General features: G+C 36.1%; 2 protein-coding genes across 2 annotated transcripts; both read left to right on the plus strand.

Annotated features, from left to right (window-relative positions):
- The first annotated feature begins 841 nt into the window (after positions 1–841).
- LOC141606326 (calcium-binding protein CP1-like) lies at positions 842–1,998 on the plus strand. The gene has a single exon (XM_074425409.1). It carries the CDS (start codon positions 986–988, stop codon positions 1,478–1,480), a length of 495 nt encoding a protein of 164 aa, XP_074281510.1. The 5' UTR covers positions 842–985; the 3' UTR covers positions 1,481–1,998.
- Positions 1,999–8,392: 6,394 nt separating this feature from the next.
- Positions 8,393–9,443, plus strand: LOC141606327 (calcium-binding protein CP1-like). Its single transcript, XM_074425410.1, has one exon. The coding sequence runs from the start codon at positions 8,489–8,491 to the stop codon at positions 8,981–8,983; it is 495 nt and encodes a 164-aa protein (XP_074281511.1). The 5' UTR covers positions 8,393–8,488; the 3' UTR covers positions 8,984–9,443.
- The last annotated feature ends 3,468 nt before the right edge of the window (positions 9,444–12,911 follow it).

Raw genomic sequence — 12,911 nt, forward strand, 5'->3', positions numbered from 1 at the left:
GACTTTATTTAGCTTAACTTAACTTCATTCAGTTCAGTTGACCACCTTCATTAACTCTTATTTTAGCTTCATTCAGCTCCATTCCGTTCAGTTCAGTTCAGATAAGCTCCATTCAGTTCAGTTTCATTAAGCTCGGTTTAGCTCTTTTCAGTCAAAAAGAACATGTCAAATTAACTCTTACTTCACTAAAGTTCAGTTTAGCTCTTTTCAGTCGAAAAAAACAAGGCCCAGGGCTCCTCAGCTTAACTTAACTTTATTCAATTCAGTTGATCACCTTCATCCAATTCAGGGTCAGCTCAGCTTAGCTCTTATCTATTGAAAACAACAAACTTAATTACAATAGTTTTATTCATTGTTGACTTTTATATAACTGATAAAATAAACAATAGATCTTGGTATAGACGGGTGGGGCGAACAGACGGGTAAAGACATCTAATAAAATGGGTAGGGGAACAAGGTGAGGCACCCCTATGTGCTTCCCACTTTATGGCAAATGGGTATTTTATAAGGGAAAATGGTATCCGTCTATACGTATAAACGGATAATGTCCGTCTTTAATGAGAATTTATGTAAAATAAATCTCACGTCTTTACATACAAAAAAAATACAAAAAAAAGAAAAAACTTCTCTAGTACGACTGAAGAAACACAAAACCTTGTCAAGTACGACTCAGAGTTCACAGCCATATACTCCAAAGACCAAGATACATCAGGCCTTCCGTATATCATTCCCATATATATGTGGACTGACCATGTCCATATCCCACAACCAAAACTCCCAAAACCTTTCACCAAGCAAACCCAAGTCAACCAAAATAATATCCTTCGTATCTTTTTCTAAAAAATAAATCAATATAAACCACGCAATCTCCTATAAATACCACAACAAACTCCCTCACAACCTCAAATTACTCTCAACAAAACTATTCAATACCTACCACTTTAAACTTTACAACCCAAAACATTTGCAAACAAATTAAACAACCATGTGTCCTACAGGAACAACTCTCCGTCCCAAACAAATCTCCAACGATGATAAACCAGATTTCCGACAAGCATTCGCAGTAATGGACGCAGACCACGACGGGAAAATCTCCAGCGACGACCTCCGTGTATTTTACGCGGCGGTCGGGGATGGAGGTCAGGGTCATGGTGAGGATGATATGATTAAGGCGATGATTAATGTCGCCGACTCGAATAAAGACGGGTTTGTGCAATATGATGAGTTTGAAGGGGTTTTGAGTACGGTGGAGAAGGGTGAAAGTGGTGGTGATGGTGGGGTTATGGAGGAGTTGTTTAAGGTTATGGATAGTGATTGTGATGGGAGATTAGGTGTTGATGATTTAAGGAGTTATTTGAAATTAAGTGGGATTTATGTTGATGATGATGAGATTAAGGGTATGATTTTATTGGGTGGTGGTAGTGTTTTTGATGGAGTTGATTTTAATGGCTTTCTTTCTATTTTGAATCTTCATCATTAATAGTACTTTTTCCGTCTCAGTCATTTGTTACCGAGGTATTTTAATCTAAAGTAAATAAATGATTGGGATAGAAGAAGTATTATTAAAGAAATTAAAGAAAATTGTTTGGATACGAAGATAGGAGGAAAAATGTTAAAGAAGGTCTCGAGGAGATTACTATCTAAAGAAGGAATTTGATTTTGTGAACCCGGAATTGGAAGTTCGTGTTCGATGATGGATGAATACAATTGAGTTAGAACTTAGACGGGTCGAGACCAGGGGGGAACCTACATAGTAGCAAAGGGTAGCACTCGCTACCCCAAATTCCCAGAAAATGATTAAGATTATCGACTTTTGCTACCCCAATTTTTTTAAATATGCACCTTAACATAAGTGTAAAACAACATCAAAAAAATTCGCTACCCTAAAATTTTATTTCTGGATTCGCCCCTGATCGAGACATAGGTTATCTTTATGTAATGTGATACTCTGTATTGATAAACATCATTTTTGTTGATTTGATTTGGTAATTTGTCAAAGTGAAATTGATTTTGGTTGGTCATTACTCTGTATATGACGAGATGCTAACAAAGTAATCAATTTCAATTATAGAGTATTTTTGTAAAATTTCAATCAAAGATTAATAAAATTTTTGTAACCTTTTATATATCTTGCATTATAGGAAGAAATAGGCGTGAAATGGAAATAAACAACCATTTATAGCCAACATTTCGTAAAGTCGATATAAATGGAGTAATGAGTCGGGTTCCTATGAATGATTTATTGATACAATGTATGTATGAAATCTTGAATTCTACCGAGTATGAGATTGTAATTGAACTATTCTTGAGTTCCTTAACACTTTTACAACCCCAACAGAAATATCCAATATTTCCAGCTCCATCTTAAGCGTTGCCGTGACAATTAATCTTCCCAAGAGCAAGAGATCATACAAGAGTAGTAAATTATTATACGAAATGTGTTTGAATTCTATGTCCCATTTTTTGTGTATGATGATGTAGTATTTTTCGCCACTAGACAACAATGTCAATTTCATCACAAGTCGGCCCATTATTTTTCTCTTGCTCTTTTTCACTACTTGGCTAGTTGAGTTCACATCTGCCGATTTATTCCCTTGAAATAGGCCATTTATTCCCTTGAAATAGGAAAGAATCAAATGCCAAATCAACGTAGTTCTGATTCTAGCAACTATGATGAGGAAATTCACGTGAAAATAAGAAAGGGAACTGAGTCAACAAACAAACCCCTATTTTTTAGGGGGTTGACCTGGTATTTAGCAACTGATGCAAAGGCAGCTCGAAAACCCTAGTTCTGATTCTAGCAACTATATAAGGACGAGGAGAGCAACACTCAAGGCATTCGAAATTCAATCCAAGCAACTCAACAGTTCACAAAAAATCCCGTCTACACTTGGCGATAATTCACTAGCTAAAAATAATCTTGTATTTCCTTACTTGCGTATTCAACTTCGATTATAGTGCAAAATTGGCGGGATTCCGACTCCCCCCGCGGTTGTTCCCACACCGGGTTTTCCGCGTCACCAAAAATCCTCCGTGTCATTCTCTTCGTTCGTCTTTATTTCGTTGTTTCTGTCGTTGCATTTAAACCACGATTGGTATTAAGAATAATCACTATCACTAACGCAATTAAATTAATAACTCGGTAAATTTTTACCAAAACAATACCCATTTTATACGATGCCCTAATGTATGAAGTTTTAGACTAGGTGAATTTTGATTAGGTAAATATATCAATATCTCGTGTGTCCTCGAAATGACGAGATTTCATATTCAGTGGAGTTTAGTTCAGCTTAGCTCCATCCGTTCAATTCATTAAGTTCAGTGCAATTTCATTAAGTTGATCAGTTTAGCTCTTTTTAGTCGAAAAGAACATGCCAAATTAACTCTTACTTTAGTACAGTTCAGTTCAGCTCAGCTCTTTTCAGTCGAAAAATACAAGGCTTGAGGCTCTATTCAGCTCGACTTAACTTCATTCAGTTCAGTTGATCAGTTTCATTCAGTTCAATTAAATTCAGTTCAACTCAACTCTGCTCCATTCAGTTTAGTTCAATTCAGCCCATATCTATTAACAAAAACAAACTTAATTACAATAGTTTTATCACAAAATCTCAGTGAATACGGCACGTATCCGTCACTTTGGAGTGACGGATACCATTTTCTCTCACAAATGACCCAAATAGAGGAGAGAGGGAAGCACATGGGAGTGCCCCCACCTTGTCCCCCCTATCCGTTTTGTGAGTGGCATTACCCGTCACTTGCTCCGACCCGTCAAAATTTAAATGAGAATATTAATCACAAATCTCGCACAAGTCAGTTTTTCTAATATGTGCAAAACCAAAATAGAAAGAATTAAATAACATTTTTATAAGAAATTAGAATATGCAATTACTTTTCCTATTTTTTAAAATAAAAACATTTAATTCTTTCCATTTTGGTTTTGCACATATTAGAAAAACTAGGCACATGATTGAAAAACCGTAATTAAATATTAAATATTATGATATTGTTGTTAATTTGTTACACAATATCAATGTTGTTCGATGCCCCATCAACAACTAATTCAAGCCACCATTTGAAAAGGGTCAGTAAGAATGTTCGGGCTATTAGATGTCATTGGAGAGCTTCCCGGGTTATACCAAGGTCACGTTGTCCAACAATAAGGGTGAAAAATGAAAAGCTAATGACAATTGCGCTAACTCATATAAATTTAAGAGTAAATACCACTTCATTTACATATAATTAAGTATATTTGAATACTATGAGCTTATTATATGGGTGAGCAATTTTAGGTTCGGACCAAATCCGGACCGAATTATTTTGGTCCGGTCCTCGGTCCTAATTTTTTCAAGGTTTGGTCTTCGGTCCGGTCTGGTCTAAGACCCGTTAATTTAGGTCCGGACCGAATGGACCAAATTTCATGTTTTTAATGACGCAACATTAAAATATTATGAATCAAATTAATATTTTATTTTCAAAAGATATTATAAATTAGTATTGTCAATGATTTTCAAAAAAGAGTTGTCTAATTATTTAAATGCATTTTATTTATAGGAATTAAAATGTAGTTATCGTATACGAAATTGTGAAAAAACTAATTTTAGGTCCATTTCGGTCCAAGACTGGACCGGACTAAATATTTCATGTTTGGTCCGGTCTAAGACCGAAATTTTTAGGTCCGGTCTTCGGTCCACTAAATTTTTATTTTCGATTTTCGGTCCGGTCCAGTTTGGTTCGGTTTTGGACCGATTCTCAGCCCTAACTTATTATTTTAATACTTCCTCCATTCAACTCCACTCTACCACTTTGGTTTTTCACATTTGTCAACGCGTGTTTTTCGCGGTAAATATCGTTAGCTACGTATTTGCAAAAATTATAAAAGTTATATATTTTTAATGTACTCGTAAAGACGAATCAAACAATATCCCACTTGAATATATTTTCAGTATATATTGAGAGAAAATTACAATTGAAGGTTTATGTGTGAATAGTGTGCAAAAACTAATATGGTAGAGTGGAGTTGAATGGAGGAAGTACATTAATTAATTCTCTATTTTGTGTAGCAAAATTACACTGTCATGCTCTGTATGGGGGCCACTATACAGATGAATTTGGTTTCATCAAAGACCGGAATCATCCTCTGAGCCAGTAATAATTTCATGCAAAATGTTCAACGTAACACTTGAAATGGTAAGAGACATAAAACTTAAATTGTTCAATATATTCAAAATCAAAAAATTAATTTAGATACTTGGTATTATTTTCAATTTGTATAAGTTGGAGTGACTTTAAAAACTTATCTAACAACTAATGCATAACATTATGACATTGAAAGGTAATGAGTAAATAAGGTGTTAGCAAAAAATGTTTTATCTATTTTACTTTTATTGTTCAATCTCCCATTCTAAATTAGCAGGACAAAATAATTTTACAATGTCGAGAGACAAGTGTTAACATGGCCCAATAAACAAAAAAAAAAGTATTTGACGTCTTAAAAGGCGAAATGAATGAGAGGTGTTGATGGTGGAGGTTGTGATAAGGGAGGGGTCGTGATGGGTGGGTAATGATGGAGTGAGGTGCCGCACATAAGGTTATGAGAAGGATTACGGGTCCCGCTTGGGGTGGGGCCGAGATGGTGGTTATGTTGGAGGTGCGGGACGTAGGGGATGACGGAGGCAAGATAGGGCAAGGTAGTTGGAGGATGTATGATATGGATTGCAAGGAGTGGTTAGTTGTGTGGCTGTTGAGATAAGGGTTGAGAGGGACGTCGTGGTCAAAGGCGTTGGGTGCGATCACCACGCACTACGGTAGAGAGTTTACTGGTGAATCTTGAGGTAGTCGGTTAGTGATGCCGAATGTTACTTCCAGACGTCAAGGCAATGGTGGGTGAGAGTGCAAAATGAGAGAGAATAATGTAGAGAAATGAAAGGAGAACAAACAATGGGGTAATATGATTAAAAAAAACGTACAACAATGAGAAAAATTAAATGTATAATGCGTAAATAAACAGGTTAGAAATCTACAATAAGTTTACATTCACTTTTCATATTTCACCTCTTATAAGTTAAAAAAACCGAGAAAAAAAAAGCAACGGAAAATTCACGTGGTACCCTTTAACTTTGTCACTTTTCACATGGTATCCAATATTTTAAGTTTGTGTACACGATACCCTTTACATTTCATTTCATGCACAATATGCCTTTTTTGTCGCTACAAAAACTTTCAATTGAGCGTAAGTCCTACATCGGAATTCGGAATCGGCCTTTTTTTTGTCCTAAAATGATTTTCTTTTCATAATCTACGATTTGAGATAAAAAAAATTGTCGACGGGCATTTTATATGGCTTTATTTTTCCGACAACTTTAAATCAACCGTAATTTCGATTTTAAATTTTTGAATTACCGTTTTTCGTTTTATAAAATTATAGATCTCGAAGAGATAATTAAGTTTGAAAAAAAAATTATTCAATTCCGATTTCCGGTCTACTGTTTATGCTCAATTGAAGATTTTAAGAATGATAAAAAAGACACCTCATACTTGAAAATCAAAGCTTAAGGGTACCATGTGCACAAACTTAAAAAGGTAGATACCACGTACAAATTGACGAAGTTTAGGGGTACCACGTGAATTTTCCGAAAAAGCAAAGTACTTCAAATAAAATTAAGCAACATAAACTTATCAAAACTGCATAATTAAGTAGGTAAAGTAAATTTTTCTAAAATTTAGTTATTTACTAAATAAAAAAATACATACTTTTTTTTACTTTTAATAATACTTTCCGTTACTACCCGTGCAATGCAAGGGTTCAAAAACTAGTATAACTAATAAAATAAATCTCAATTCACATAAAAAAACGGTTTTTTCCCATGGTACCCTCGAACTTTGGCAGATTACACATGGTACCCCTCCTTTTAACTTTCTACATATGGTACCCCTGTATTTACGTTTTTTTTTTCCCAGAATGCCCCTAGCTAAACTTCCGTCATCACTCCGTTAGTTTTTTTACTAATGACCCCTTTTTTTTGGTTATTTAATACACTAATAATACATAACTCCTTATTTTATACAATAAACTAATTTTAATAACTAAATCCCCAAACCACCCTTATCATCATCATCTTCAAAATCACCCCAAACATCCTCCTCTTTCACCCACCACCATACCAATCACCATCATAATCTTCATAGCTCCCACCACTTGTCATGCCTTCGACGACCACCACGCCGACGCCACCACACAGCCACCACCTTACCGATGTCGGCAAACCAGTCCACAACGACCACTGCCGCCTCTCTCCTCTTTCCCTCCTTTCTCATTCTGCACTTCTTCCACACGACAACACCGTGACTACCATGCCGTCACTACCAAAATCGACATCCACCGCACCACCGCACAACCTTCACCAGTCACCACAGCACACCCTTTTCGTATTTCTTCTTCCTTTTATCCTTTCTTCTTCCACCTGCCGCACAACCCTCTGAATATCGCCACCACTCACGCACCCCATCACCGACTGCGGCCGACATTCCTTTATTAAAAAAAATAGATATGACGATTGTTAGTGGTTGGAGGGGGGAAGGTGGTTGACGGTGGGGCTGGTGGAGAAAGGGCGGTTGGTGATGTCGTCGTCTTTCTATTTTTTTTGGTGAATTTTTTTTCAGATTTGATTTTTTTTGAGTGGTTGTGGTTTTTGGTGTTGTCATTGTTGGCGGTTGTTGATGGTTGTTGTTGGTGTGGCCAGTGGTGATCGAAGATGATGATGGTGGGTGATATGGTGGTGGGTGAAAGTGGAGGCTTTTTGGGTGATTTTGAATAAGATGATGATAATGGGTGGTCTGGGGATTTAGATATTAAAGTTAGTATATTGTATAAAATAAGGATTTATGTATAATTAGTGAATTAAATAACAAAAAAAAAGGTCATTAGTCAAAAAACTAACGGAGTGATGACGGAAGTTTGACTAAGGGCATTCTGGGAAAGAAAAACGTAAATACAGGGGTACCATATGTAGAGAGTTAAAAGGAGGAGTACGCCAGAATCTATCTATGAAAGTTAAGGGAGAATGGCTTGAAAAAAACCGTAAAAAAAAAAACACAAAAATGAAAAACCTTGTCTAGTACGACTCAAAAAAACAGAGAACCTTGTCAAGTACGACTCAGAATTCACAGCCATGTACTCCAAAGACCAAGATACGTCAGGCCTTCCGTATATCATGCCCACATGTCATATGTGGACTGACCATGTCCATATCCCTACAAAACTCCCAAAACCTTTCACCAAGCAACGCAAGTACGCAACTCAAGTCAACAAAAATAATATACTCCGTATCTTTTTCTAAAAACAAATTAATAAATCAATATAAGCCACGCAATCTCCTATAAATACCACAACAAACTCCCTCACAACCTCAAAGTACTCTCAACAAAACTATTCAATACCTACCACTTTAAACTTTACAACCCAAAACATTTGCAAACAAATTAAACAACCATGTGTCCTACAGGAACAACTCTCCGTCCCAAACAAATCTCCAACGATGATAAACCAGATTTCCGACAAGCATTCGCAGTAATGGACGCAGACCACGACGGGAAAATCTCCAGCGACGACCTCCGTGTATTTTACGCGGCGGTCGGGGATGGAGGTCAGGGTCATGCTGAGGATGATATGATTAAGGCGATGATTAATGTCGCCGACTCGAATAAAGACGGGTTTGTGCAATATGATGAGTTTGAAGGGGTTTTGAGTACGGTGGAGAAGGGTGAAAGTGGTGGTGATGGTGGGGTTATGGAGGAGTTGTTTAAGGTTATGGATAGTGATTGTGATGGGAGATTAGGTGTTGATGATTTAAGGAGTTATTTGAAATTAAGTGGGATTTATGTTGATGATGATGAGATTAAGGGTATGATTTTATTGGGTGGTGGTAGTGTTTTTGATGGGGTTGATTTTAATGGCTTTCTTACTATTTTGAATCTTCATTATTAGTACTCTTTCCATTTTAGTCATTTGTTACTGGGGTGTTTTAATTTAAAGTAAAGAAATGATTGGGATAGAAGGAGTATTGTTAAAGAAATTAGAAAAAAAAAATTGAAATAGAAGGAAACGAATGGAGATGTTACAGAAAGTCTCAAGGAGATTACTATCTAAAGTAATTGAATTAGACGGGTCGAGAACTCGAGATGAATACAATTGAGTTAGACGGGTGGAGAACTCGAGATGCAGACATTTGGGCTAGGTTGTCTTTATGTAATGTAATACTCTGTATTGGTTAACTTCAATTTTGTTTAATTCATTTGGTAATTCGTGATTTCATGGAAGTGAAATTGATTTTGGTTAGTACTCCATATGACAAAGATTCTAATAAAACAATCAATTATGTACTGTAGTATTTTGTACTAGTATTATCAAATACAGAGTATCAATAAAAATTATGTATCCATTTGTATGTCTTGCATCTTAGGAAGAACAAAACGTCTTGCTTATGACGGATAGTGCTCCTCTCACAATAAGGCAAGTGAGAGGGCAAGTGGGGGGAAATTGAGCACCCCATGAATAGTGTCACTTGCATATTGTAAGATGGGCACTATCCGTCTTCAGCTTGAGAATTTGTGTAGAAAAAATAGGCGTGAAATGGAAATAAACAACAATTTATAACAACAATTTCATTGACAAGTCGGCCTATTATTATTCTTTTGCTCTTTTTCAGTACTTGGCTAGTTGGATTCACATCTGCCTATTTATTCCCTCAAAATAGGAAAGAATCAAATGCCAAATCAACGGATGATAGCGTTAATGCATTATCTACAATCGGACAAATCACATACGTGTATCGCTCTTTCGATATGATAAACTCTTTATTTTGTACTCGTATTTGTCATCTTTCGAAGTTAAGTGTTTTACTACATCCAACTCCGCCAAGACAGCGACACCTAGAGCCCTTGCTAAGTATAGAGAATTCATTTATAAGTTTTAAGGAGGAGAGAAAACCAATTGGCAATAATCGTTTTTCGAACTCGTTAAATAATGGCCTAGTTTTTCCTCACAACTCAGGTGACTTAACCATGTATTCTGATACTGTATTAAATTCGCACAGGGGCTTAGACCACATCTAACGAGTAAAAGGGAATGTCTACTTTATAAATTCTTGAACGTTTCAAACAAAACTAATTGCCAATAGGTAGAGTAACTCACTAGTTTTTGGTTGTTTATGCAGATAAATATAGGACTGGGCACCGGACCAAAACCGGAATCGACAAAAATCATGAATCGGAACCAGAACATAAAAATTCAGTGAAAAATTTCGGTCCAAGACCGGACCGGACCGATTGGACCGGAATTTGTCATTACATGCCCATTTTTTAAAATACCGGTCCATTGGACCGGATCGGACCGGGTTGGACCTGATTAAAAATATAAGTTTAAGAAAAAATGTAAATAACAATAACTTCGGTTATTCCGGTCCAAACCGGAAAATACCGGTCTCATACCGGAAACCGAAATGTTAGAAAATGGTGGACCGGAGACCGGACCGAAATTTTTAATACCGGTTTCGGTCCACTAGATTCCGGTCCGGACCGGATTATGCCCACCCCTTAGATAAATGTCATGTTCTTTTGGAATGAAACTGTCTAAATTGAACTGAACTGAACTTAAAAGGAGCTGAATTGAAATTGAATTGAATTGAACTGAATTGAAGTAAGAGTTAATTTGTAAAGAGAAGAGCTGAATTGAACTGAACTGAATAAAGCTGAAATGAATTGAAATTAATTCCAAAAACTCAAACAAGTGTATGTAACTCAACGAGCCTTAACTCTTGTTAAGTAATAATGTTGGGCCATTTTGACAACATTAAGAGCCTGAGCATCTGCATCAGTACACACCTTGCAAAAGCCCAAATTCTTCGCCAATTCAATTCGTTACCTGAACGTTGCTATTTCTGCCTTCCAATATGATCTGAAAATTCTCACTGGCAATCTGGCATAAGTGCATAACCACCATTTTCCCAACCTCGTCGCGTAACCTATCCCGCACTTCTCTAGTCATCTTCTCCGATTACAGCATCTTATATCAGTTGTAAGCATCCCTGCTATTAGAAATCGGAGAGGGTGAATTCATAGAGATAAATCGTTGTATTATTGAATCGTTGCCTCACAATTACAATAAGAGACACTTTATATAGTGTCTAAAACCTAGACCTAGAATCCCTTAGAAGATATTATTCATATCGTAATTATGTTATTACGATTACGGTATAATACTGTAATATTCTAACACCTGCCGTGGTCTTTTACCGCTAGGAATGCTAACAAAAGTTGTACACTTATAGCTCTCAAAATCATTCCTAGCATACTCTTTAAAGTCAAGCATCAGTTTTATAACTGTAATTGGTGCTCTTTCCTCTGTCAAAATTCGCGAGAAGACCAAGTCTTCAAGCAAAACAACAACATTATCGCAATGCCTCAAGGGCTCCCGCTAGTTGCGGGGTAAGGGGATCGGATGTATGTTGCCTAACGGCCTAACCCCTGTGTTAGCCCACCGACACAAAGAGACTGTTTCCGAATGACCAGTATGAAAATTTTGCCAAGAATTGCATTGAATGACGGAATAGATTGACAGTAAAAATGCACACTTTTTACATAAACTTTTACCATTTACCTTTTGCTCTAATCCTTCATTAGAACCCTTGTTTGATTGTTTAAAAGGCTTTCATGCTTTCGGAACTTTATCTCCTGATTGTGTTTTAATGATCCTTTTAATGATCCTTAACAGTTGTAATTGCATACAACATACGAATACCTTTTATTGAGGACTTGTAACTACCATTGTACGATGATCATCATACGATTTTATTCATGTAAAATCTTCGACCCCATTTATTTGAAAATTTCTGGAGATAGGATAATAATATGATCATACCATCTAGTTCTATGTATAATTATAAACTTAATTTGTAGAAAAACATATGATGTCACATTAAGCTGAAATTGATGCCCATTAAATAATCCAATGTGTTACTATCAGATTAATTAGGTGTGTTGGTAATTATGAAGCTAACATGATTACAAACTTAGTCAAAAAAGTGTAATTGTTTATTTTGATTACACAAGTCTTGATGCTCAAGTTTAACACCATGTGCCTTATGCCCTTATTCCACCTTTTGCATCATTATTGGTTCATCTTTAACCAATCTAAACAGTTTAATAATAAACGTCAAATAAATACTCCTTGTACAAAAACAAAATAATGTGATATAATGTTGAAAATTTAATAAAAATAATCCACCATCTAATTAGGTTTGGTATGTGTAAATGTGTAATGAATACGGTTGTCTATATACAAATAGGCAACTCCGCCATGTAGTATGAAGTGAATCACTATCACTCGCTCGATCGTAATCAATGTTTTAATATCCTAATACGTCCCCTAATCGAATGCCACCGTGTGCGAAATTCAGTTGTGAGATATTGGGGGCTCCTATGCTGATTCTAATACCTTAATGTGATAGTTGAGACCCGATCTATATTTTAATATCCTAATATATGTGCACGAAGAGAAATCTGAACAAGTCTAATATTCACGGTGTAAATACTAAATAGTGTCGGCCTTAAGATTTATTCAAATACTACTACGTTTTTTTTATGGAAAATAGCATGAAATTGGCCTAATGTAGACCGGCGGTAAGGATTCGCTTATTTGTCAAGGCACGGCGGATTCTTTTGTAAAGTTTAATTAAAGAAATATAAGATGATCCCAAATAAATGGCATGAATTAAGCAACGTATGTAACGAATCAAATTGGCATACTCGACTTGGTACTCAAGACACACAATTTCGTAGTGGTTGTTATCATGCATTCTTTCAATTATAAAGCACTTTTTAGTGCTTGCAAAATGCTCTTACAATTTTATAATAGC

Source organism: Silene latifolia, chromosome 10, assembly GCF_048544455.1.
Source record: "Silene latifolia isolate original U9 population chromosome 10, ASM4854445v1, whole genome shotgun sequence".
Classification (NCBI taxonomy): Eukaryota; Viridiplantae; Streptophyta; class Magnoliopsida; order Caryophyllales; family Caryophyllaceae; genus Silene; species Silene latifolia.